General features: G+C 43.7%; 1 protein-coding gene across 1 annotated transcript in view; it reads left to right on the top strand.

The window, feature by feature from the left end:
• Positions 1 to 26,102, top strand: part of Sorbs1 (sorbin and SH3 domain containing 1) — a 118,937-nt gene that overhangs the window by 65,938 nt on the left and 26,897 nt on the right. Inside the window, 6 exon segments of the mRNA XM_048807048.1 lie at positions 128 to 229; positions 4,118 to 4,167; positions 13,355 to 13,527; positions 16,124 to 16,209; positions 20,043 to 20,210; positions 24,451 to 24,497. Of these exon segments, the coding sequence (XP_048663005.1) occupies positions 128 to 229; positions 4,118 to 4,167; positions 13,355 to 13,527; positions 16,124 to 16,209; positions 20,043 to 20,210; positions 24,451 to 24,497 (626 nt within the window).

The raw sequence follows: 26,102 nt of genomic DNA, 5'->3' as shown, positions 1-26,102 counted from the left end.
TAACTCATGCCATCTGGGCCTTATTAAAGTATAACACTAAAAACTTCATTTTCAAACTTAACCTTCCATTCTGTCCCCTTTCGTCTAAACTAAAACATTCTTTCCCATCTTTTCTTTCTTGAACCAGACTAATCTAGAAAAAGATCTCAACCTCTGCCAAACAGAGTTAGAGGCAGATTTAGAAAAAATGGAGACGATAAATAGAACACCCAGTGCAGACCTGCTACAGGTATTTCCCGGTTTTTCTCATGCTGTCGGTTCCTTTTCAAACTCTGCTTTGTTTTCCTCTCTGTTCTATGGTTTCTGATGTAGTTGAGGTGACAGACGGTGATGCTGGTTATTTTAAGCTGCATGGCTTTCTGACTCCTGTTTGAGACCCCACCCCACTGCCAATTTTTTGTTTGGATTCCTTTTGAGCTTGGCATCTCCCTTAAAGGGCATTTTTCAAATATGCGCAGAGTGGCTGGTGATTTAAACTTGCTCCCCCGCTCCCCGCCACAGCCTTACCATTCTTTTTCTTTGCTTTTTAGAGGGTGACCCTTTTAAGTTCCTTTCCTTTGCCTCTGTTTAGCTTCTCTGAATTTTCAGGGAGTTATTTTTTTCAGGCAAGTTCCTTGTCTTTTTTTGTTGCCCTGGGAGATACCAACCTCAGAGGTCATTTTCAAAAACATAGCAGAAGTCATTTGAGTGCCTTTTCTGTTTAAGTCCCTGTCAAAGCTGTAGTATTTATATTTTAAAGCTCATAAAGTTCTCAATGAAAAAGTGCACGTCAGAAGTCAGACAGCCTAGCCATAAACAAGTATTGGAGACCTAACCTGCATCAATATTTTTAAAGGGAGCTTTGTCAAAATGTCATTTATTAATAGGTAGGGGAGAGAGCCAGGTGTGGTGGTGCATGCCTGTAAACCCAGTGGCTTGGGAGGCTGAGGCAGGAGGAACAGAAGTTCAGAGCCAGTCTTAGCAACTTAGTGAGAACCTGTCTCAGAAAGAAAGAAAGAAAAATGGCTAGGGATGTTGCTCAGTGGTTAGTACCCCTGTGTACAATCTCTGGTCCAAAAAATAAGTAAATAAATAAAAATAAAAGTAGGGGAAAGAGAACCAGTTCAAGGTAAATGGGTTTCTGAGGACAAACCAAATTTTTGCAGAACTGTCCCCAGGACTCCCTGGCAAAATTAAGGCGAGTCTTAGAGGAAAAGCTAACTTTAGAGAAAGTTAAAAGGAATGTGGACACTGCCAAAGAGGCCAAGAAGGTCCCTGGACTATGGCAGGAAAAGTGGAAAGCACTAACAGATCCATGTTATATGGAAGCAGAACTAGGACAAAAAGGGTTGGACCACCAACACGAGGGGTGTGAGCAGTGATGTGGATGTTGGAAACTCAAACCAGAAAAAGGATGGAGTAATCAGGGGATTATGGTAACAACCACTGTGGGTTCAATCCCTGGTAAGAGCATCCAGTGTCCAAAGTCAGTGAGCTGCAGGATAGGCAGGGCAGTTAGATTCAGAGATCCAGAGACACAGAAGGATGAGGAAGCAGCATAGCCAGTAGTTAGGCCCAGGCCCTCCCTTAAAACTTGAAAGAGGTATAAGAAGTGAGTCACCATGCACACAATTGAGGCAGATGAGTGATTGGGATTGGGGGAAGCTGGGCAAGGAGGAACCTGGTGTAGTTACTGTTGGATTGAAACTTCCAGTGGGGTGCAGACCATAGCAAGTTCTGGAATAAGAACTGTGGTGTCAGGTAAGTCCTGATGTGGGCTAGGATACAGGATGGGAGGTCTGTGATAGGTTGGCCAAGAATGAATCAGGAGGCACTTTTCAAAGTAGTCCAAAATAATGTAAGCTTCCGTAAGCCATGCAAGGATGGGAGGCAGCTAGAGAGCCCCTGATCTAACTGCTACCTTCCTGAGGGCAGAGCGTGTTTCCCAGCACTCAGAACTTAAAGAAGTGTCTGGTGCCTCTGTGAATCATCTTTACACTGGTTCAGTTGACTGATGCCTGTTATTGGTGTGAATATGTGTGGGACGTTGCTGGTGGAGTCCTGCTCCGACACAAGAAGAGAGCCTTTGCCTTCAGGAACTTGACAGTTCAGTTACACTCGTAAGTAAAAGATAGCGGTGTCTGCTAAGAGTTAAATGAACGGCATGGGCTCTGAGGGCCCCAGAGAGAAGTCTTATGGGAAATCAGGAAGACTTCTCAGAGGAGTTAGCCAAGATCCAAAAGGGTGAATGGAACTTAAGCACATGGCAAATAGAGGATGTCCATTAGAAGCACTGGGAAAGCATTGTAAAGATCACAGAAGCACAATAATTAAGGGATAGGACAAGATCTTTTGGAATGAGAATTTTAGGGTAAAAATAGTAGGAGGTAGGTTTGGGAAAGAGTCTTGACCCTGGATTGTAGAGGTGCAGAGAATATGGCTAAGGAGATGATGAATTTTGCCCTCAAATCAGTGATGTACTTCTGGAAGTATTTTAGGGAGACTAATGGCATTGCTCTAGAGAGGATGAATTGAGGGAGAGGACACTGGAGTCTCAGAGGTGAGTAAGTTGTGGCTGTAGTCCAGGCAGGCAGTGAAGAGAGCCCTTACAGAGGGCTGGGAGATGGGAGAGAGACCACCCAGGAAATTGCAGTGGGACATTTTACCTAATTGGTGTGAGGGACAAAGAACTGGGAGAAGAGAGAGAGAGAGACATCTGTAAAGGAAGTATGAGAACGACCCAAGTGCTTCAGAGAGTCCCAAAACATGGACTCCCAGGAAAGGTCAGTGGAATTGATAACTAAGAAATTAGTCAAGACTTTGAAGGGCGCTGGCTGAGTAGTTGTTGGGAGTTAGATATTTGCCAATGATGAGGGAATCCGGCGGAAGTGCAGCACTGATTGAGAAGATGTAATCATAGAAGGAAGGAAGGGAGTGGGATGTTCCCTGAGGATGTCACAGCGATGGAGACTAGGGCAAGGTCTTCCAAGGTGGAAGAGCAGAATGGAACAGATGCCGAGAGGTAGGAGATTCAAGATGGAGAGAGGAAGGTCAGTGAGACCAGGGTAGCCAGAGGGCTGGAGGATGAATGTGGAGGTAAGAGTTGGTGCTTTCTCATCCTGGACAGAGATGCCCTCAAAGATGAAAGGTGGGTGTTTTGGCAAGCAGAAGGCAGGGTGAGTGAGCCTCCATGAAGGCCTCCTACTCTGTGCCATCTCCTTTCCCTCTTCCACAGTCTCTCCCTTTTCTTTCTCTTTCTCTCCTGTCCCTAAATGTCTCTTCTCCAGATAGCTTGTTTTCTTTAAAATGATTATTATTATTTTAAATAGGAGTATTAATTTTTTTTTAAATAGGAGTATTTTAAATAGGAGTATTAATTTTTACATTGGTTTATTGGAAAATAAATATATTGAGCCCTTCACATTTTTCTCTCCAAGACAACAAAAGAGACCCTAACCTACACACTTATGTTGCTTTCTCTCTGCATGTAGCTCTTGGTGATTTTCTTCTTTTGTGTGGTGGCCTGTAGTTTCATAAAGCATTCCCTGAAATGGTCATTAGTAGGTTTTTGTGAAATTATGTTTTTCCCCATTTCCACACTTTTCAATCTGCAGCCATAAACAAATTATCTGAATACAGTGTGGTCTTTCAAAATGCATTTTTGTGTGCATTCTGTATCTAAAGTGTTGCATTACCCTCTCTCTGGATGTGGTACCTCGGGTGCATGAAGGGATCTGCAGTGAGCACAGCAGGGGAGTCTGAGGGCTGGGGAAACGCTGGTGAAGGGTGTGCTGTTGCATATTGGCCCAGAGGAGGACCATTGCCTGGTGGACCTGCAACTGAAGACAATTAAGTCAGGAGGCCATCTCCTGACTCACCCAGAGAGCTGTGGCTGTATCAACTGGAAGGAAAAGTCCAGAGCATGGAGAACCCCTGTGCCCTGAAAGCTTCCTCTCCAAGAAGAGCACCACCCTTCACCAGCACCAGAAACCTTTGCATCCAGGCCCCTTGGCTCCTAGAGATTTTTGTCTAAATTAGGAAAGGAAAGTGGCTTCTATCTTTTTCCCTTAGCTTGAAATCTCTGAGACAAAATAAATCATCTACAGATTATTATTCTTTTTTTTTTTTGCATTTGCAGAGCTCAGCAGTCAGCCCCTCTCTGGACATCTCCCCAGAGCCTCCTGGATAGTAAGTAGTCACTCCTCATGTTTTGGACCCAGTGTGTTATATTTGTGTCCATCTAATGGCTTCAAATGATGTACAGTTTGATGTCCAGTAGAAATCTAATTATAGTGTTCAAGTTATTCTTTTGTTTTCTCCTTCTCTTCCTAATTAATTTCGTGATGACTCATACTACCTTTAATAAGCTTTTCTTCATGTTGATGTTTTAACTTTTAGAATGTGAAGTTATTTGTCTTTGTTTAGAATCCGTTCTCCTTTATAAATTCTTGGGAAGGGGTATGTGGCTGCAAGGGAGTGATCCTGCTGGGATAGCTCGTGAGGTTGGGTCCTCAATCTAGATCTTCCATGAGGAACTTGGAGCCAGGAAGGGGCCAACTTAAACTTGAGTCTCACATTATGTGGGACCACCCCAATAGATTCTTAGAACTCTGCATCCTCTACTCAGTTCTTCATGGGGTAACCATCAGCCTCCTGTCCATCTCCCCCAAACCATTATAAGTCCTCTACCAGATTGTCCTCCTCTGAACTCAGTTATGAAGTTATCAGCCCAGCTGAGGGTTTTCAGTGCTTTTACCCCCACTCCATTAGATAGATGGTAAATGGCAAACATTCTAGCTTGTTAATAGGTACTAACTGAGCCTCCTATGTCCAATCTCATGATAGTACCTTGTGTGGCTCTTATTTCTGCTGCCATATACCTTAATTATATTTTATAAATATAAGAGTTAATGATGCATAAGGGCCTTAAGGACAAGGCCCTCCATCTCCATTGGTGCCTGACACACCCAATAAATTGGGGAAAGTTGCTGGTTCTGGTAGGAGCATTTCCTTGTCTTTACACCATTATATCTGCAGACTGTTCTTTGGAATATGAAAAGAAGGAACAGCACAGCACAACCATTACCTGTTCCATTTGGGTTGGTAAAGCCACAATGAGCAAAATTGCTGTTTATAGACTTTTTTTATAAGTATTATAGTCATTTGAGTGTGTCCTGCCTACCATGCCAATGCAGGTACTAGGCAAGAGGAGTTTCATTTGAAAGTTGGCTGGGACTTGGGTATTTCAGTGGGAAGATGGAAAAACTTTAATCCTTTTAGAATAGTGCTCAAAAGCTCTAACAAGAATAACTTGGATCCATTATGTTAATTTTTCTTCTATAAATATGTGTGCTTCACGATTAATATATCCCAGAGTATAAGAAAAAATTGAGAAGGTATATTAAGATAGCAGCTGGAAGGAAAGTTACTTGCCTTCGTGGAGAGTTCCCACCTTGGCTTCAGAAGACAGGGTATACTCTCTTGTACCCACTGTGGGGTAGTGACCAAACTACCAGTATGACACAGAAGTGTCCGGGCTGAGACATGCCATTGGGACCTCCTCCCCTTTCTCCCTCTGCTCTCGTTTCTGAGGCTTAATTTGTTGAAGAGCTTCCAGTGAAGCTCTGCCTTCAGCTGTAAGGGTGACAATTCACAGGTCCCCTAGATCCCAGGAGATATGCTTCCAGAGGTGAAGGCCACCAGATGACCTTTGGTGACCTGCGGGTAAAGGGCTTCCTCCAGGCCACAGCTCTCCACAGATTCTCCTAGGACCCCAAGGCTGCCCCTTTGTTACTAGCTTGTCACTTTGGCCTTGCTGACTGCACAGTGTCTGGTTGGAATCTTCAACCAGGCCTCTCCCTGCCCTCACTGGTTCAGGCTTGCCCAGTGTTAACCCTGCTGCCTGGTCTCCCCCTCTGCCTCTTCACCCCTATCTCTCTCAAGGGCACAAGGAAGAGAAGGCTGCTTCTGAGCTCAGCGATCAGATGAATTGATTCCTTAACTCTTCTGGGTTAAGGCTCTATGCTATATTCCTATTCATAGGAATGAAGATGTTGTCCTGAGTTGGTCAGCATTTTGTTGCTGTGACCAAAATACCTAATGAGAATAACTTAGAGGAGGAAAAGTTTATTTTGGGTTCTTGGATTTAAAGGTTCAGTCCAAGGTCAATCAACTCCTTTGTCGTGGGCCTGAGGCAATGAGGCAGGACATCATGGTGGAGGGTCATGGAGGAGGAAACCTCAGTTTATGGCAGCCTGGAAGCAGAAAGAGGGAAGGACAAGACACCCCCAGCCCCAGTGCCCCACCTGCCTACAGTTAGTACCCAGTTTATTTACCAATCCACCAAGTGGATTAATCCACTGATGAGGTTTTATAGCCCCATGATCTAATCATTGTCTAAAAGTCCCTCCTCTGAACCTTCCTGTATTGAGGACCATGCTTTTCAAAGCGTGAAGTTTTCANAAAAAAAAAAAAAAATATATATATATATATATATATATACACACACACACACACACACACACACACACAAATTAACACTTATTGAGCATTTACTATGCGCCAGGCCTTATGCTTAACATTTTATCTACCTTACCTTGTTTATTCCTCTCAACATTCCAGGATCAAAATCCCTATTGCATAGGTGAGGAAATGGCATGTTGGGGTAGTGTAATGCCCACAGTTCCTCAGCTGGAACAAGGAGCGCTCTATCCATAGTAGGAACAGTGAAGTTCTGGGATAGGGAACCCGTGTCAGCAGTAAAGTCTCATCTGCATCATTACTGATTCCAGTTTGGTAATAAACTAGCAGAAGACATAGCAAGGTTCTTTGTTTTTTGAGCCATCACATAATTTAAGCAACTCTGTGTAGGACTGAAGGGGACTATTACAGGTTTTAACAGAGCAAATCGTTTTTCAGGCATTCTGAGCATCCATAAAGATATTTGATGTGTCAATTTATCAACTTATTTTGAATAATTGAAATAGGTTTCTAAAGACCTCTGTTTTCCAGCCATAGTCAGCTCTTGTGAAATACTTGACAGTAATAGATAGTTTCTTCTTCATTCTTCTACTGTTTGAGGAATTTTCAGTATGAGGCTTGCTTTTCTCCTGGTTTGTTCAAATGCATAAGATTTTTTCTTTTTTTCTTTTCCCCTCTGTCTTTTGTTCAGGGCTTGAACCCCATAGCATTTGTCACTCTATCCTGTCCTTTTTATTTATTTAATTTTTATTTTGAAACAGGGCTTTGCTAAGTTACTGAGGCTGGTCTCAAACTTTCTATCTTCCTGAGGCTCCAGAGTCACAGGTATTATAGGTATGTGCCACAGCACCCAGCACACTTTTCCATATTTGTTATTGGTGAGAACCAGCCTGATACAAAGAGAAGTGTGCAATAAATGCTTGCTGGATAGATGGACGGGTCTGCAAATCTCAACCCAAATCCAGCTTGATTGGCACTGAGGCAACTTGCACACTGATTCTGTTCCCTTTTGCTGGATGGCTAGTGATGATGTACTCAAACTTTATCTAACCCAAGGAATGAAGAAAGCAATTCCAGATGGCTCAGGTTCCCAGCTTTGTGGCAATTGGGGAAGTGATGCTTTTGAAACCTACTTTTGTGTCTTGGACAGACTACAGTTTAGAATTTTGTTAATTAGAATTGATTATATATCACATGATATGAAAGGAACTAGGAACAGAGGAAGAAAATCAGCCATAGTCCTGATCCTGATATAATGACCAGTCCTAGCCCTAAAAAAATATTCTTATGGTTACCATCACAGTAATGTCTGATTTTTCTTTCATTTCTCTAGCATTGTCAGATGTATCAATTAGTGGGAACTACTCATTTTCATCATTGCTTGATATTTCAGTATTGATTAGCCCTGATGTCTTCTGTGCCTAACCAAGAGAGCTTTACTCTATTTGGCCAGATGGTGGCACTCAAGAGCAAGTCACTGTTTCCTAGATATACAGGATACCAGAGTCCCCTTAATCTGACTTAAGAACACACATAACCTGAAGAACTATATGATGTATTAGAGATTCCCCTGGCACCTGAAAGTATATCAGAAATCCGTGTGCATGTAGGCATTTACTTTCAGAATCACTTATTCCACCAGTGCACACTAGGTACCAGGCATGCAAAGACTAATAAAATAAATTGCTTCTGAGGGGTTCAGGTGTAACATGGGAAACAGACTGTGAAGTCAGTATGATAGATAGATGCAATGATGAGACCCAAGAGGAAATGAGCACCCCTTGTTTTGTGGAGGAGGAAAGGTCAAGAAAATGTGACAATATATTATAAATATAAAAATAATTGTGTCATGCATTACAAAAGACTATAACTTGAAACTTAGAGTGGATTGTCTAGATACTACCTTCCCCTGTAGTTAACCACAGTTACTTTTTGTTTTTTCCTTCCTGAAATCACCAAATTGTTTTGAACAGTGAATGTGAGCTCCGACTGAATGTCTTCTACCTAGGAGAGTGATCGAAACAGAGGACGTGCTCAGTAAATATTTGTTGAATGGATCAATAAGTAGTGTGACAGCAGGAAATATTTTCTAGAAATATCACTAGCAGTGATATGCAGAGATGATTGGAGGGAGTCAGGCTGGAGTGGTGATGGTGTGTGTGTCGCAGGGTTATAGGTGAGGGATGGTCAGATGCTAACCAGGAGATAGAGTGAGGAGATTACTGTTGGCTGTGTCAAGAACCCAGAGAAAGTAGGGCCTGGTTATTGATTAGATTTGTGTGGCAAAGGGAGGGAGAAGGGAATTGATTCATGTGGTTTTCTGGCTTAGTTAATGGGAAGTGGCAGAACAGAGCTGGATTTGGCTTGGGATGTGTCAGTCTTAAGATTCCTGGGAAAATCCAGGTGGCGGTGTCTAGAAAGCAGTTGAATATGTGTCTGTTTCCAAAAGAAAGGTCTGTATAGATAACAGACTTACAGGCGAGGTCTTGGGCAATCTCCCCATACCTGTTAGTATTGCAGATGAATGACATCAAAAGCCGAGAGAAACAGCCTGCTTTCAAGTTTCTAGACAACAGGAGCTTGGCTTAGCTGCTCCACCTTCCTTGTTGGAGTCAGACTGGAATCTGGCCTTCCAAGACCTGGGCCACTGCCTCCAGAGCCTGCCTATTAGCACAGTTGGAAAAGTTGGCCTAGGATAATCACTTTATTCTTACAGTAGCTGTGTTTTTGCTGAATCCTCTTGAAACCCAGCAGCCAGTTCCACATGTTAGCCAGAGGCTGAATTCTCTGCCTGTCTCCTCTTGGCTTGCAGTGTCTGAACCCAGATCTGGCTCAACTTGAGCTGCTCAGAGCTGAACTTCTCAACCTGTTTTTATTTGTTTGTTTGTTTTTGGTTTTTTTAGACTTAACAACAGTAACTGCTAATCCTTATTGTACCCTTGAGTCCAATCAAGCTTTGAGTCCCAGGTTGCTTCTCTCATCTTCTCTGATCTACCTAGATATAATGAGGACCCAGCAACTCTGTGACTTGGGCAAATGCCTTCACCACTCTGGTCCTCACTTTTCTTTTTTGAACAGTGAAACAAATGATGTCTGTCTTTCCAACATTAGGAGAGCTGATGGAGATGATACACTTAAAAACATTGTTCCAGAGCTCTTATAGACTGTTTTCTAAATAAGCCTGCCTTAGTTGCAAAATGTTACACATCTGGAAAAAGTATTGTTTTGTCAGCTTTGATATCAGAAAGAAAACAATTGGCTGTAAGCAACTCCATTCTGAGAGGTTTCCTGAGTGCTGGTTTGTGGTTCTGTGGGAAGCAGGAAGAAATGGTGATATGGGGTGGAATGCAGCCAGAGAGTGGGCTGGGCCAGGGTGAGTTCTGATGTCTGGTAAGGTAGGGAGAGGTGTAAGATTCAACAGTCGGCTGTGGCTGAGTCATGACAGAGTGAAGTTAACAGGAGGTCAGGAAGATGGTTTGGAAGTTCTGACCAAGGCTGAGGTGATTCAAAAGACGGTAAGGGCAGCAGGACGGAAGCTGCTATCAAAGTCAGTCTTCAATGGTGAAAGAGGTATAAAGGGCTTTAGGCTGTGTCCTCTTACAAAATATATCTCAGATACCACATCTATTGGTTGGCAGGGGTAAAGGACAGCTACACTTGAATCATTTTGTAGCTGAGGTTATTCAAAAAAGGGGAAACAGTGTCAAACTAAAGGACAAAATCAGAAAATACAACGGAAAAGAAGGGGTTGGGCTGGAAACAGAAAATTTAGAAAAGGGTCAGGTTCAGTTTTAACTAGGTAAATTTAAAGTTAAGTCTAGTTTAACTGGCCTTGCATTTTTAGAAATTAGAATATAGTGCCACTGCCTTGCAGGTCACCTTCAGTGTTCCTCAGCAATCTAGCAGGAATTGAGGTTCTTCTCAGAACCTTGGGGTGGAGGATGGACATCTATGAGCTTCTCCTGCAGACAGAATCAGGTAGGCCAGAGGCTGCAAGGCTGCAAGGCTGGCAGCCCCTTGGCCCCAGACCTGGTCCCTGAGCCTGGGAAAATGTGCCTTTTTCTGTAGGAGTGTTGCCTGTAGGCAGGGTGAGAAGCACCACTAAGGACAACCAGCCTGAGCCTGGCTTGTCCTAATTCCCTGCAGTACAACTCTTTTCTCCATGGTGATGGTTTCAGGTCACTGATGTCAGGAGACAGGATCCCTAAAGTCAATTTAATATCATTCTTATACTTGGAAAAGAATTTCTCAATTCATAATTTCATACATCAGACGTGTCCTTAATCAGATCGCATATGCCAGTTTTAGTTTTAGAAAATGTGAAATTTTCTTCATTCAATAAATATTTATTGAGTCTACTCATGGAATTTATAGACCAGTCAGCTCCTGCAAATAAGGACACAGTCCGGGAAAGAGCCTGGTCCCATCCTGTCCCTCTTCAAGGTTTCTCCCAGTGAGAGGTGAACCCTGGAGGCTGCTCTGTAGACTTACTGCATTTGCATGTTTTCAGCCCTGAGAGTCAATTTCCTTTTCTCTTAGAATCCCTGTAATGTTCTATCATGGCTGAAGAGAAGGAGAAAGCATTTAATCCTTCACCCAGGCCAGGGAGAATGAGGAGGGACCTGGGGGAGCCCTGATGTCTGCCCCACTTGGTGTTCCCTTGAAATTGGGTTTGAGCAGCTCTTAACCAGTATGGGCAGGAGTTGGGAGGGACATTTTCAGTGCTGGAAGCACTGGTGTTGCTCAGGGGTCCTGAGCCATTCTAGGGTGGGGACATTACTCTTCCAGACAGTCTCTGCCGCTTCCATTTCAGACTCTTGTGTTCTGATGCTGCTTGTCCTGGGGGTGTATACCTGGCCGGTGACACTGGATGGTAGTGACATAGTGGAGCTTGAGCTGCCTTGACCTCCCTCTGGCTCCTGCAGTGTGTAAGCCACTGCCTCCTCAGTGGTGGGGAGACATCCATCTAAAACAGCAACTAAAAATATAATATACCTAACAGTGTGGTTCAGGTTCCAGCTCTGCCATCCCGCTAACCTGCCTGCGGTGACAGTTACCCAATCTCTCAGTGCTTCATTTCTTCATCTGAAAAAAAAAAAAATGGCAGAAGTAGGCTTGTGTGTGAGGATTAGAGAGAAAATGATCACTAGGCACTTAGCACCATGCCTCCCACATAGGGCATCTCACCAGGTGGCATGTAGATTAATTGCCATTGTTATCTGTGATTACGGGGACTTGGAGACTGGGGTTATACCCAGAAGGAAGGGCTAGCTTTATGGAATGTGGAAAATCTCTTCATTGATGGGTAGACAGAGGAAAGATGGATGGATAGATAGGTGACAGAGCAAATTCAGCTTGTGTTCCCTGGAGAATCTAAACAGGAGAATACCCGTGTTCACTCTTATAATTCTTTAACCTTTAGTTTTTCTAGGTATTTGATAAAATTCATAATAAAATATTGGAATAAAAGAATTCCATCAAACTGTGAGTCTTCAGAACTGACAAATCCATAAAGATAATAGGCATCTAATTTCAGTAGGATTATAAGCAGCCTGGTGGTGCTGGGAGCAGTGGCACTCGCCTGTAATCTCAGCAGCTCTGGAAGCTGAGACAGGAGGATTGCAAGTTCAAAGCCAGCCTCAGCAATTTAGTGAGGCCCTAAGCAATTTAGTAAGGCCCTGTCTCTAAATAAAATTTGAAAAGGGATGGGGATGTGGCTCAGTTGTTAAGTGCCCCTGGTACCATAAAACAAAAACAAACAAACAAAAAAACCCAGCCTGGTGGAAGCCATTTGTTTCCTCAATAAGAGTGAGCGGTGTGTGTGGGTGTGTGTGTGTATACATGTGTCAGTGACAATGTTTCAGTTAGTGAGGCCATAGAAAAAGTGAGATGATTAGGAAAAGGGAGGGTATCAGCAAGTATGTATTTTTATATTTTTGTGCCCACCTCATTCCAAAAATAATTTGTGGTATCATGAAAAATACCTGGAGTTTAACAAGATAAAAATAAATGAAGGATATAAATGGCCAATGACTAATGCACATAGTGCATATCGTAAGGTTCTGGGCAAAAACTTTGAGTACAAAATTAGGCTACGAAGCAGGGTGTGGTTGTATTGTGCCTATAGTTCCAGCTATTGGGAAGCTTAGGCAGGAGTTCAGAGTTAGCCTGTGCAACATAGTGAGGCCCTGTCTCTTGGAGGGAAGAAGAAGAAGAAAGCACCTGCCTGTGATAACAAGAGCAAATATTAGCATATAGAATCCCAGTGTATCATTTTTCATGGTCACTGATTTTCCTAGGTACCCAAGATAGCTGGCCTCTCCTCCTTTCACTGCTGATTTTAATGTTCCATCAGCCCATGTGCTTATGCAGAATAATCTTAAAAAAAATAATCCAAGTAATGGACTTTTGGTAGCTGACATTTGCTGGCCACATGTTGGGCCACGCCCCTCCACTAATGTCCTTAACCATATGATCTTGTGTGTAGCACTGGGTCCCCAGCCCTCTCTCCTACTTTTTCTCCCATCCTCTCCCAGCCTTCCATCCTCAGCCCTCCTCCATCCTTCTCCTGCCCCCCCCCCGCCCCTCACCTTTCCTCCACAGGCAGTGTTTTGCAGAGTTATTCTTTTAAAGCACAAACACAGTCATCTCAGTTGGAGGGCTTTGTTATTTGGACAAGATTCCTGAGTGTCTAAGCCCCACGGACCTGTCTTTGTCTGTAGACATCTGTGTCTAAATCCCGATGCTCTTTAGAAAACACAGTGCTTGATTAGGATGCCGGGAATTGTGTCTTGCCCTGAGCTTGTAATTTGCTTTTGAGAAAAATGTTACAAATGCTAACTCTTGTTCTTATCTCCCCCCCACCTTCTTTCTTTTACAATTACCTTTTTCATAGTATATATTCTTCCAACTTCCACGCAGTGAAGAGGGAATCAGATGGGGCTCCTGGGGACCTTACTAGCTTGGAGAATGAGAGGCAGATTTATAAAAGTGTCTTGGAAGGTGGCGACATCCCTCTTCAGGGCCTGAGTGGGCTCAAGAGACCCTCCAGCTCAGCTTCCACTAAAGGTAATTAACAGGGTGATGTCCGCAGGTCTGTCTCCCCTTCACACCTGTTCCCTGAGTGTTGGCAGCAGGCGAATCTCCTGTAACTGGAACCAACTCTGCCCCCTACAGATCCATATCCAGGCCTCGGAGCCCTCTTGTATCCCCTCCCCTGTTTTCTCGCCGGCCATTTTTCTTTCTGGTATTAATGGTTTCCCTCCCTCTGAACCCTGACCTTGCTCTCTCTGAAGCATTTCTGTCCTTTTTGTTCTAATACCCTTTTCTTAGAAATTAGCTGAGCTTCAGCCTTTCCTAACTGGCAGGGTGGCCATTTCTTTCGTTGCATCTTTGCACCTGCTTTGCAGCACAGATTATTTTGCTTCCGGACATCGACTGGAAATTTTTTAAAAGCCCATATGACAAACGAGCATGTTACCTCCTTTTTTTGGTTTGTTTTTTTTTTTTCTTTTTTTTCTTTTGTAGCAGCTTTCAGCTTTAACCTAATGGGTCTGTTTATTTTATTCTGCATGCTTACCAGTGGATCGTAAAGGTGGGAATGCTCACATGATTTCTTCATCTTCAGTTCATAGCCGAACATTTAACACCAGTGCTTTAGGCCCTGGGTGTAAGCACAAGAAGCCCCTGTCAGCTGCGAAAGCCTGCATTTCAGAGATCCTTCCTTCCAAATTCAAACCCAGGCTCTCTGCTCCCAGCGCTCTTTTGCAGGAACAGAAGAGTATCCTGTTGCCCTCAGAGAAGGCGCAGAGCTGTGAGAACCTTTGTGTTTCTTTGAATGATTCCAAAAGAGGCCTCCCCCTCCAGGTAGGGGGAAGCATCGAGAACCTTCTCATGCGCTCCCGGCGGGATTATGACAGCAAGTCCAGCAGCACCATGAGCCTCCAGGAGTACAGCACCAGTGCCAGGAAGCCCTGCCCTCTCTCCAAAAAGGCTGGGCTGCACTTCACCATGTTCTATCGGGACATGCACCAGATCAACCGAGCTGGCCTCTCCCTGGGATCCATCTCTTCCTCGAGTGTACGGGATCTTGCCTCCCACTTTGAAAAAAGCGGCCTGGCATTATCCAGGGGGGAGCTGGGGTCCAGCCAAGAGGGCTCAGAGCACATCCCCAAGCATACTGTCTCCTCCCGCATCACTGCTTTTGAGCAGCTCATTCAGCGGTCTCGGTCCATGCCGTCCCTGGACCTGTCCGGCAGGCTGAGCAAGTCCCCGACGCCTGTGCTGTCCAGGAGTGGACTGATCTCAGCCCGCTCAGCTGAGTCCCTCCTGGAGTCAACCAAGCTCCGTCCCAGGGAGGTGGACGGAATGAACTCCAGTGTGGTCTATTCCTCCCCGACATGTAGCAATATGGCAGACCACACCTTGGGCTTCAGGGGCCTCGTGCCTTCTGAGCCCCTCTCCACCTGCTCAGATGAGATAGACCGCTGTTCAAATGTCTCCAATGACAGCAGAGAGGGCAGTGTTCATGGAGATTTCCCCAAACATCGTCTCAACAAGTGCAAGGGCACTTGCCCTGCCTCGTACACCCGCTTCACCACCATCCGGAAGCATGAGCAGCAGCAGTCCTCCAGGCAGGCTGACTGGCGCCCGGAGTCCAGAGGGGACAGGAGCACCCTGCTCAGAAACATCTACCTGATGAGCCCCCTCCCTTTTCGGTTGAAAAAGCCCCTTCAGCACCATCCTAGACAGCCTTCCCCGGTGGGCCAGAAGCCAGACCTCCCTGGTCAGCCCCATCAGGATCAGCCCTCCTCTGGGGGGAAGCCCTTGGTTCCCACCCGCCTGTCTTCCCGACACGCCATGGCCAGGCTTAGCCGCAGCTCAGAGCCCCCTCAGGAGAGACCCATGATCCTGGAGGACAGCCCAAGGGCCATTAATAACGGGAACTCTGTGCCATACTCAGACCATGGCCTGGACAGGAACAACAACCCACAAAGTGAACTGGCACCATCCCGTGGAGGTGGCATTTTATGTGTTTGACCAGTCTCACCTCCCTGTCTCCACATGGCTTGCTCTGCCCCTTCCTCCCGTGTGTCCCTGGTGCTCATTTCCTTCTCTGTCCTTTGCTTCTGTTTGTTTTGCTTGGCAATTAACCATGGCTTGTAGTGGCTGCACTTCTTTAAAAACAGATCTCCCATGTCATTTAGACTAACCACCAAACCGTGTTTCGAAAGAAAAATTGGCCGATTAGCTCATCTGAGAAATGTGCCCATTTGAACTCTCAAGCCCCTTGCTGTTTGCACCAATCCCAGCCCACCTGTGGTTTTTGGAGAGGCAGCCTCTCTCCGTGGCCCTGTGTGTGTAAGTGTACGGTTTGTCCCCGTAGAGCCTGCACGATGCCTCTTTGTAGGGACAGTCAAAGAATGCCTTCTCCTTTTGTTCACCGTTTGCCTTCTGGTTAGTTTTCTTCATATTAAACTATTTGCAAGTAAACCTTAAAAGCACGAGGGAGAGGTGGGTTTAGGTTTTTTCCTTCAGAATTTGGTTATTGATCGTGAATCAATGAGGACTTTTGTTTATAATAAAAGAAAGGTGAAATCTTTTCTTGACCTGGTTTCACACTAAACATTTGCCTGTTTTTTAACACGACTTTGTTGTTTTGAAGATTCTGAATCACCGAGACATTTTATACCAGCTGATTACTTGGAATCTACAGAAGAATTTATTCGAAGGCGTCATGATGATAAAGAGGTAAATCTCATCTTTTTAAATCTCCTAACACTTGTGCAGAGAAAATCATGAAGGAAGTAGCATTCTAGACACCTATCAGAGGTAATGTGGTCCAGTGGATGGAAGCAAAGATTGGGGTTTTTGCAAATGACTTTTTATAGGTTCCATCAGTCCTCTTTAATCTCTTTTCCAAAAAGTGGGATCAGTTTCCCCATGGGCACTCAGTTAAAAGTACCTGGTCCAGCTAGCACTGCTGCACGGGAGGCACAGAGCAGCCTCTGCTCACAGTTTCTCTCAGTGCTTCCTGAGCTGGGAGCTGGAGTTCACTCTTCTGCCCTCCTCCCAATGCCTGCCTTGATATTCTCAGAGGAAGTCCACCCACGTTTCTCGCTCTGCCTATCCCTCTGTTGTCACAAAGCATTGTTCAAATTGGGAAGAATGCAGTAGGAAAAAGAGGAACATGAAAAATAATAATGAAAATCAACTTTGAGGAATTTGCCTTTAACTTAGGGGGGGAAAAAGATGCCCCAAGAAGTTCTAGTAAGCCCCAGCCAAGAACTTCAGTGTGTCGATATTTACTTGGAGTGACTGAAATCTCTGTGCAGTAGTAGGAAAGAGCCCATTCTTCCTGGGATGTAGGGGGATGTAGGGGGAGGTAGTCCTGTGTATCAGCCCAATGGGCAAAATCCTAAGCCTCTGCCATGATAAAGCATTATGTTGCACACTTTGTGGGCTTTACATTCTCAGGAAAAGGGGTCAATACCTACTTTCTCTAATGAGTTAAAAGATGCAAGATGTGTTTGAAATAGTGGCGGGCGGGGGGCGGGGGTGTTTGTGTGTTAACAACTCTATCCCTTCCCCTTTTTCTGTTGCTGTCTTGAACAGCTCTAGTGTTTAGGTGGAGTTCCTTAAGGATTTAGGGTAAGTTTGCCTTTGAGGAGAAAAGTATGATCATAATCATTGCTACCAGACGGTGAGACTAAAGACAAAAAGAAATTACCATTCCTCTCCCCATCCTCTAGGCATTCAGTACCAGCCCCTGGGAGGAGACAAGGGGAAGTATTTGATGTAAAGAATTGTTTATAATAAGGAAGTGCAAAACTCACTAATGATGAGTGTTCATCAGGATGCACAACAGATTGATTTCTAAGGCTCTTTGTTAAGTATTTCCTGCCCCTGAGATACAAGATAAGCGTAGGTCTGGACTGCTGTGATGAGGAAAGATGACATTCCATTCTAGTAATGGGACTCTAGTATACAATGCGTAAGGTTTTATGGTAGAATTTGTTCCTGCTACACAGGGGGGCATATTTTACTTACTTGATTTAACAGTTATTACACTATAAGTTGCTTACAGAATGTGAGCAGCTTGCTTCCTGAATGATGCTGACCCACAGACCCTGGAATGGTTTGTGTCTTTACCCATGTTTTTTTGGCTTCTGTGGTTAGACCACAGGCCTGATAGATCTACTGAGGTCACATTTAAGCTCTGGGTTGAGTGAGAGCTTCACTCCATCTGATGTTCGCTTCCTCTGATATTATTTAACCTTGTCCACAGTACCAGAGGTACAGTACTAGAGGTTTTGACAAGGGTGTGTGGCAGCCTCAAGCACGAATCTATGCCCACTGCAGGAACAACTGACACCTCCCAGCTGTGGGGGTGTCAGTCTGCACCACTTCATGCAAATGCTTTATTATTAACATTGATGATAATGGCAGTGCAGAAAATGTCCATCCCGGAATCGTCAGTATGGTCATGTAGCCAACTCCCTTGTTTTGTTCAGGAGAGGACCACAGCAAGGTGTGGCTTACCCAGGGCCACCTGGCAAGTTAACTTATACCAGAGACAGAACTAGGAATCAAGGCTCCAGTTTCCTGGGCCAGTGCTCTTTTCATGGTACTGTGCTTTGCAAAGCACTTTCTTTTCTCATTTAATCTTTATAGCCATTTACTGAATACTGGAAATGCCACAGCTGTTTGATGAGTTGTTATTTGTAGACCTGGTAGAAAAGTCAGGCCCACCATCCTTTGGAGCTAGATGTCATATGAGGTATTTAATTGCCTGCTGGAAGAAAACTAATGTTTTATTGAGCATGCTGAGAATTATCCATCCTAATTAATGCTTTCCTATAAGGGACATTAATCCTAGAAATGTAAGATTGTTGTGCTTTAGGAGACACAATTAAAAGTCTTTTCTGTTGGGCCATTTCAATAGACAATGAGGGCATTTGGTAAAAAGCAACATTGCTTGATTATTTTTAAAAGGTCTTTAAAAATAGAAATAAACTGGGTCCTGGAGTGCACCCATGTAATCCCAGCAACTAGGGAGGCTGAGATAGGAAGATTTCCAATTTGAGGCCAGCTTGGGCAACTTTGTGATTGATACCCTTTCTTCTTCTTCTTCTTCTTCTTCTTCTTCTTCTTCTTCTTCTTCTTCTTCTTCTTCTTCTTTTTTTTTTTTTTTTNCTTGTTCTCTCTCAATGAAAAGGGCCTTCTCCTTTTTTTTTTTTTGGTACTGGGGATTGAACTCAGGGGTACTCGACCCCACAGAGCTACATCCCCAGCCCTATTTTGTATTTTATTTAGAGACAGGGTCTCACTGAGTTATTTAGCACCTCTCCGTTGCTGAGGCTGGCTTTGAACTCTCAATTCTCCTGCCTCAGCCTCCCAAGCTGCTGGGATTACAGGCATGTGTGACTACACCTGGCTATGATACTGTTTCTTAAATAAAAAAAAAAATTAAAAAGAGCTAGGGACGTATCTCAGTGGTGGAACATTTCTGGGTTCAATCTCCAGGACTGAAAAACAAACAAAAAATAGAAAGAGATGACTATTTTCCTAGTATAGAAAAAAATTGTTTCTTTTAACCCCAGGTACCATTATTCTTAGCTTATTTTTGATATTCACAGTCTACATCATTCCCTTAAACTCAGCTTTATTTTAATCTAATGAAGAAATAGTTCTATAAGCATGTAACTGGGGGGCTGGGGCTGAGCTCTTGCCTAGCATGTGTGAGGCACTGGGTTCAAGTCTCAGAATCACATAAAAATAACGGCAAGCTGTCCATCTACAACTACAAAAAAGAAAAAGTTAGACTTTTCTTAAAAGAAAAACTGGGGCTGTCAATCACATAGTCTTTGATACATATTCTAAGGGCTCCTAAAAATTGTGCCCTGGGAGGAGTGGGCTGGCTTAGAAGGGGTGCCATATTTTATGAACTGGGCAGTGCCACTCTGTGGAGAACATATAGGAGTAACCGAAAGAGGAAGCAGCAGAATAACCTGGTTACAAGGTAGTGAAATCCTATGGCAGATTTAATAGGCCTAACGTGCACAGGAGTCATCAGCCAGCCCTGGTTCTGCCTTGGGAACTACTGTGGGATGTGCCCAAGTGAAGTGGTAAAAAAGCAACATTGTTTGATTGTTTTAAAAGGTCTTTAAAAATAGAAATAAACTGGGTCCTGGAGTGCACCCATGAACATCTAACTCCAAAGGATGGTGGGCCTGACTTTTCCTGATTGATGGCTGCCCAGCATCCTTGCAGTGCCCTGGATGTGCCCCCTGGGTCACCTGGCCTTTGCTGCCAGAAGGCAGGAGACTTGGCTGAGAGTGTGATCTTATGGAATTGATCCTCCCTGGATCCCAGCTCTCCCCAGGTTTCTCCTAGGCAGTGTGCTCTCCTTCCTGCTGAATGTGAAGGGTGGTTACTATGGGAACATAGTAGTTATAGCCATCTGACCCTTAAAGTCTCCTCATGGTTCATGCAACACCTTCTTCTTTAGTTGCTTTCATTGGCAGTTTTCTAATGCCCTGGACCAGATGATTCACTGCCTATTTTATGCAATTTCATGGCAGAAACTTTTAGCGGACCAGAGACGACTTAAGCGCGAGCAAGAAGAGGCCGATATTGCAGCTCGACGCCACACGGGCGTCATCCCGACGCACCATCAGTTTATCACTAATGAGCGCTTTGGGGACCTCCTCAATATAGACGATACTGCAAAAAGGAAATCTGGGTCAGAGGTCTGTTTTGGTTGCCTCAAACTGCTGCTTGACCCAAAGCAATATTTGCCTCCCTTCAGCATTGCCCTATGTAGGTCAATTTAGTTCTCCAAACAGCATCTGTCATCCTGGCTTCCCTTAGCCTTGCTTTGGCTCTTGTGGCTGGTGAATGGACATGAGCCCCATTACATTCTGTGCTCTGTATGCTCAAGCATGCCTGGCTGTGGGACCGGGATCTGCTGACGCACACCCCTAATGCATGCTTAGAGCCTCGGCTGCCTTCATAAGTCCAGTCCTCTCCATGCTGCATTGTATCATGATTCTGTGTTGCCTGTGTATATTGCTTAGAGACCGTGTACCTGAGGCCATGTGCATTGGTAGCTACGGTGTGAACAATTGCAAGAGTCTTCCTTAAAGAGATGGTTAATGCAACTTATATCACAAAAGTTAGCAATACTGTGCCATTTACAAAAGCCCCCCCCCATTTAGTAACATTACTATGAAAATCTCAGAGAACAATACTGCAGCTTGTGTGCAGATGTATTAATTGTATGGCTTGTTCAGTGGTGCTGAGGCACCTCACTGAAGACTTTTAAAATGTGAAGATTTTTGCAGTTAAGATAAACCCATGGAGAGTCAGAGAGCTCTCTGAGAGACATTTCATTTGTTCTCTTAATTTTGACATTTCTAAGATTACAAAAACTTAATATTATCATAGGAACAAAGAACAAAACTTTGAAGTGACTTTATCTGGGTCTTGGCCTCCTGCACCAAGGTCAATATGTTGGAATTCTTGTGCTGGCCAAATGCTGCCTCTTGCATAAGAGATTATGCTGTGCCACTTAACCCTTAAGTAGCCCTGCTGAAGATAGTCTTGTTTGGGGGAAGCATTTGTGTCTGGGATTTGGGGTGGAGAGGTGGGGAATGGGATCCGCAATATGTAGTTTTATAATCTATCAGTATAGTAGATTAATATTAATGCTTTTATCTTTTCTGTCTTTTGAGTGACAGATGTTTGTCTTTTTTTTTTTTTTTTTTAAGAAATTGAAGGCATCTGGTAATCAGATTTAAATAAGGAAAGCTGGGGAGGGAAAGGAGACTTTAAAGTGTGGAGAAAAAGAAAATGTTACTCAATTGCCTGGGAAGGGAAGTCCCTTAGCCCTGAGTCTTCTGGATCCCCCTTGGAATAGCCCTGTTCTGAAGGCTCTGGTGATGGGTTGACCCTCATGTGCAGGCCTTCCTGCCTGTGGATGAGGATGCAAATGGGAACATGCAAAGATACCCCTGTGACAAATGTAAATGAAGTACAGCTCGGGTAGATGACCACGGAGAGAGGCAGGCATTCTCCCTCAGGGGCCCCACCTCCCTACCAGAGCAATAGTTCTCAAATTTGTGCATCAGAACCCCCTGGAAACTTGATAAAATACAGGATTCCTGGGCCTCATCTGCAGAGTTTCTGATTCTCGGATGGGGTCCGAGAATTTGCAAGTTCTTAGGAAATATTGATGACGTCCATTTAGGAGCCACATTTTGAGAATCACCTCCTTGGAAGGTGACTGATAGACATGAGAAAGTAGAACCCAACGAGTCCCAGGCGTGGCGTGTTGTGTGGATGCACTTTGTTCTTACTCAGTAGATCTTGGGTGGGAGTAATTCTGTGTAAGAACCCTCGGGAGGCACGAACAGGACTTAGTCTGTGCTCCTGGGGAGCTGGGAGCGAAAGAGCCTGCCTCATACACAGTTATCTTTCCTGTAGTAAGTTACACAATGCTGTGAGAACCGGAGAGATTAAGATGGGTGTGGTCTCTGGAGCTATAGGAGAGTAAAGAGGAAGCCGCTTCTTTGTGTAGCCACCGGTGACTCCCATACACTTCTTAGGAATTCAATGGCATCAGCATTTCTCAACCTTAAATAACATATGAATTCCCTTTAATGAAAAAAAAATGTCACCAGCCCTCATTAACCTAATCCAATTTACAAATTAAATTATAGACCACACACCTGTACAACTTTATTAATTTAATTGTTCCATGATATCATTTTGACAAAATTTATTTACCATTCAAACATGATTACATGCTGCTTTGGTATAATTTTTTTTAATGTTCTCACAGCTCTACAACTGGGTGACACAGGGACCTCCCCTTCCCCCACCTTTTTCTTCTGGAATCACTGAAATTTTTATCCTTACAGATTTGGTCATTGGGTCTTCTTGTGACCTTGTCATTTATCATTAATCCCATATCCATTCTTTTCTTATTCATGCACAGCTGTTAAATTATACTCTTTGGTTACCTATAGGCACAAATATAGGCATTAAAATTGTGTAGCATTAACTTGATTATAAGGTGGCCTATAATAATGAATGTGTATAGATGGATAGAACATCCACATTCCTGTGGAGAATTCACCACCCTTAAGAAGATCTCTGCAAGGCCCTGCCTCAAGGTACATAAAATTATGGGCATATCAGTAAAGGATTAAAATCCTAAACTAAAGCCAGATGTGTTGGCTCATGCCTGTAATCCCAGCAGCTACAGAGGCTGAGGCAGGGGAATTGAGAGTTCAAAGCCAGCCTCAGCAAAAGCAAGGCTCTAAGCAACTCAGTGAGACCTGTCTCTAAATAAAATACAAAATAAGGCTGGGATGTGGCTCTAAGTTCAATCTTTGGTACCACTGGCCCCCCACCAAAAAAAAAACAAAACCCAAAAACAAAAAACTAAGCTTGATGAAGCTTTTAAATGCCATTTTCTTGACAAGGCATGATGGCACACATCTATAATCCCAGCTAATTGAGGGGCAGAAGCAGGAGGTTTCAAATTCCAGACAAGCATAGGCAACTTTGCCAGACCCCGTCTCAAAATAAAAAATATAAAAAGAGCCAAGAATATAATGGAGTGTTAGAGCACCCCTGTGTTCAATCCCTAGTGCTGCATAAATGCATACATACATACATACATACATACATACTATTTCTTTTCCCACCTACTGTTCCGTATTTCTTTTTTTCCTTCTGCTCTTTTCATACCTTCTAATATTGAAGAGGACATGCACTTTCACTTTCATCACATTGCTCCCCTAGATCAGTAGGTCATGCCAATTGGCGAGTTTAGAGAGGTTAGAGCTACTCATGGCTGGGACACAGAATTGCACTGGAAGCCAGAAATAGCTTGTTTACATACATGATTTCTATTCCCCATCATCTTTTTTTTTTTTTAAAAAAAAAGAAATAACTACTTTTAAAGATGAGGAAGAAAGATATACAAATAAGAATGATAATAAAGATGAAATTCTTGCTAGAATTGGAGCTGAAGAAATTACAGGCAGATACGGGGGCTTAGTAGAGATGTTGCAGATAGATTTGCCAGAATGAAACAGGACGCGTGTAATAGAGATAAGAGCAGTTAGGTAAGAGTGGGGAGGAGTGACCCAAAGGCCTCAACCCATGTCAAGAATTGAGATGTGATCTGAGGGACAGTTTGAGAGCCAAAGCCAACATCAAAGCAAGAAAGTCATGGGGAAGAATTTGAGGAATGCTATTTGTGCTCCTGGGTGACAGTAGATTAGAGGGAAGGGAAGGTGAAGTCAAAGGAAGCTTTGTGCCAGTGGGAAGCAGAGGTCAGATCTGAGCAAGGGGGTTGTGGACCAAGGGCGGGCAGGCGTGACTTACTGACAAATTTGATGAGAAAGTGGAGAAGGGGCTGGGGCTCACTTCCAGGCATGGTCCTCTGGGAGGAGAGCGCTACCCCAGCAGAAGCGGAAGTCTGCAGAGGGAGGATGAGCTCAGGGCTTGCTCTGGCTGGTTTTGGGATGATCTCACAGACCATGAGAAATATAGAGAGTTGAAGATGCCATAAGAAGTGAATCAGAGCTTCATCCCCTTGCAGATCATAATTTAAGTTAGGCAAATAGAAATATCCCCTGGAGTAAAAATGCAAAAAAGGAATGTCTTGGGATTTCTCGCTGACAATATTTTCCCTCCATAGCCACAATCAGCATGTTTTGGGGTCCAGTACTTAAGCTTTGGAGGCTTTTCAAACCATCTCTTCCCTAAATCTGACCCTCATGCAGGATACAGTGGACTCAGTGTTCATCTAGTGTTCTGCCAAGGTCAGACACAGGAATTTGGCTCACATTTCTATACCAGAATGAACTGGTTAGGCAAAAATTTTCTGCTTTGCTTTCTAGAAACATATGAAAATGCATCCTTTTTATTGCACGTGAATAATTATTTTAACTTTCTATTGTTTCTTATGTTTAGATGAGACCTGCCAGAGCCAAATTTGACTTTAAAGCGCAGACACTAAAGTAAGTGCCACTGATTCTATTTATTTGTCTTCTTAGCTGCCTCTTGGAAACACAGAAGTTCACTTATAGAATAGAGTTGGAGAAATGATTAACAATTATTTTTTTAAAATAGTAATTTACATGCCAGGCTCTGCGTAAAATACACTGCATATGTTAACTCATTCACCCATATGAATGGGGACTAAACCCTGTGGATGGGTACTATTATCCCCACTGAATAAATGAGGAAGCCGAAGTCCTGTAAGGTGAAGGTAAGTGATAGAGTCAGGATTACAACCCAGGTGACCTGGCACCAGAGCTGGGCTCTGCACTGTGCTACCTGGCCTCTTCTTCTATAGGAGCTCTCTTTGTTTGATGAAGTGGTAGCTTGAGCTGACCCCAGCCCTACTATGGAAGGAACCAGAACCAGCCTCTAGGAGTCAAACTTTAGTAGTTTTACAATAACATCCCCCCAAAATAAAGGCCTATGGGGACCCATAGGAGACACATCTGAGTGTGCTCCTCAGAGTACTGGCTCCGTAAGATGTTTCTCAAAAGAAGGACCTGTTACAGAAATGAGTGAAGGCCCCACTGTGTGCTGGATTTAGACCTCTCCCCACCTGAGAAGATGCTTTTCTATTAGCATATTAATAACTAGAAATCTTTCAAGGAAGAAACTTAATTAAACTTATTTAGTCTAGTGCTTTCTAAATTTAGGAGAACAGGAAACTTTTCTGTTTTCCATGGAAAACCATTTGGGAAATGCTACCAAAGACTGGGTTCCAAAAGGAAACTTTCAACTTTATATTTGATTATAGATTGAAACAGGCCATGACTTTTCATTGGCAGCCAAAAATATCATTTCCAGCAGCAACCCCTGCCCTGCCGATGAGAGGCCTCTCCCTGGTGATGAGAGGGAGAGGTCTCTTCTGTGAACGATAGTAAGCACTGTGTGGAGGCTGCTCAGCGTGGTTCTGATCTCCTCCAACGCAAAACCAATGACCAGGCCACAGTCTCTAGTGCCTAAGCACGAGCCTGGTGTATTTTTCAGTTCTAAAGAACTGAAAAAATTTAGCCCATCCGCTGAAAGGCTGCTGTGTAATGTATTACAAAGATTTTGGGGTCAGGAAGTCCTGAGTTCAAATCCTGACTATGCCATTTACATCTCTGTGACTCTACATTTATCCATCCCTGCCACCCTTAGTTTCCTCCTCTGTAAAATGAGGATAAAAAGATGTCACAATGATACTTGTAAAACATTTTGCACAGTATAGCAGAAGTTAATACTCACACTGTACCCAACACACACACACACACACACACACACAATATGAATACACTTTCCATTATGATTTTATATAAAAGTGGAATTTATTATGAAATATTCATAAATGCATATAGCATAATTTAAAACATTTTTTTCTTTAAGCAACCTATGAAATAGAAGAGGTGAGAAGGCTGAGATCCATGGAAATTGCCACCATTTAAAATATTGCCAATGCTGGAAAGCTGGCTCCCTTTTCCTGACTCAGTGTTTTTATCACATGCCACCTCCAAAAAATGTCGATAGGACTTAGGAAAAAAAAAAAAAAAAGGATGAGCCAAGTCCATGGAAAGTCTTATTTT

This window comes from Marmota marmota, unplaced genomic scaffold (assembly GCF_001458135.2).
Source record: "Marmota marmota marmota unplaced genomic scaffold, marMar, whole genome shotgun sequence".
Lineage (NCBI taxonomy): Eukaryota > Metazoa > Chordata > Mammalia > Rodentia > Sciuridae > Marmota > Marmota marmota.
This window is presented reverse-complemented; position numbering and strand designations above follow the sequence as displayed.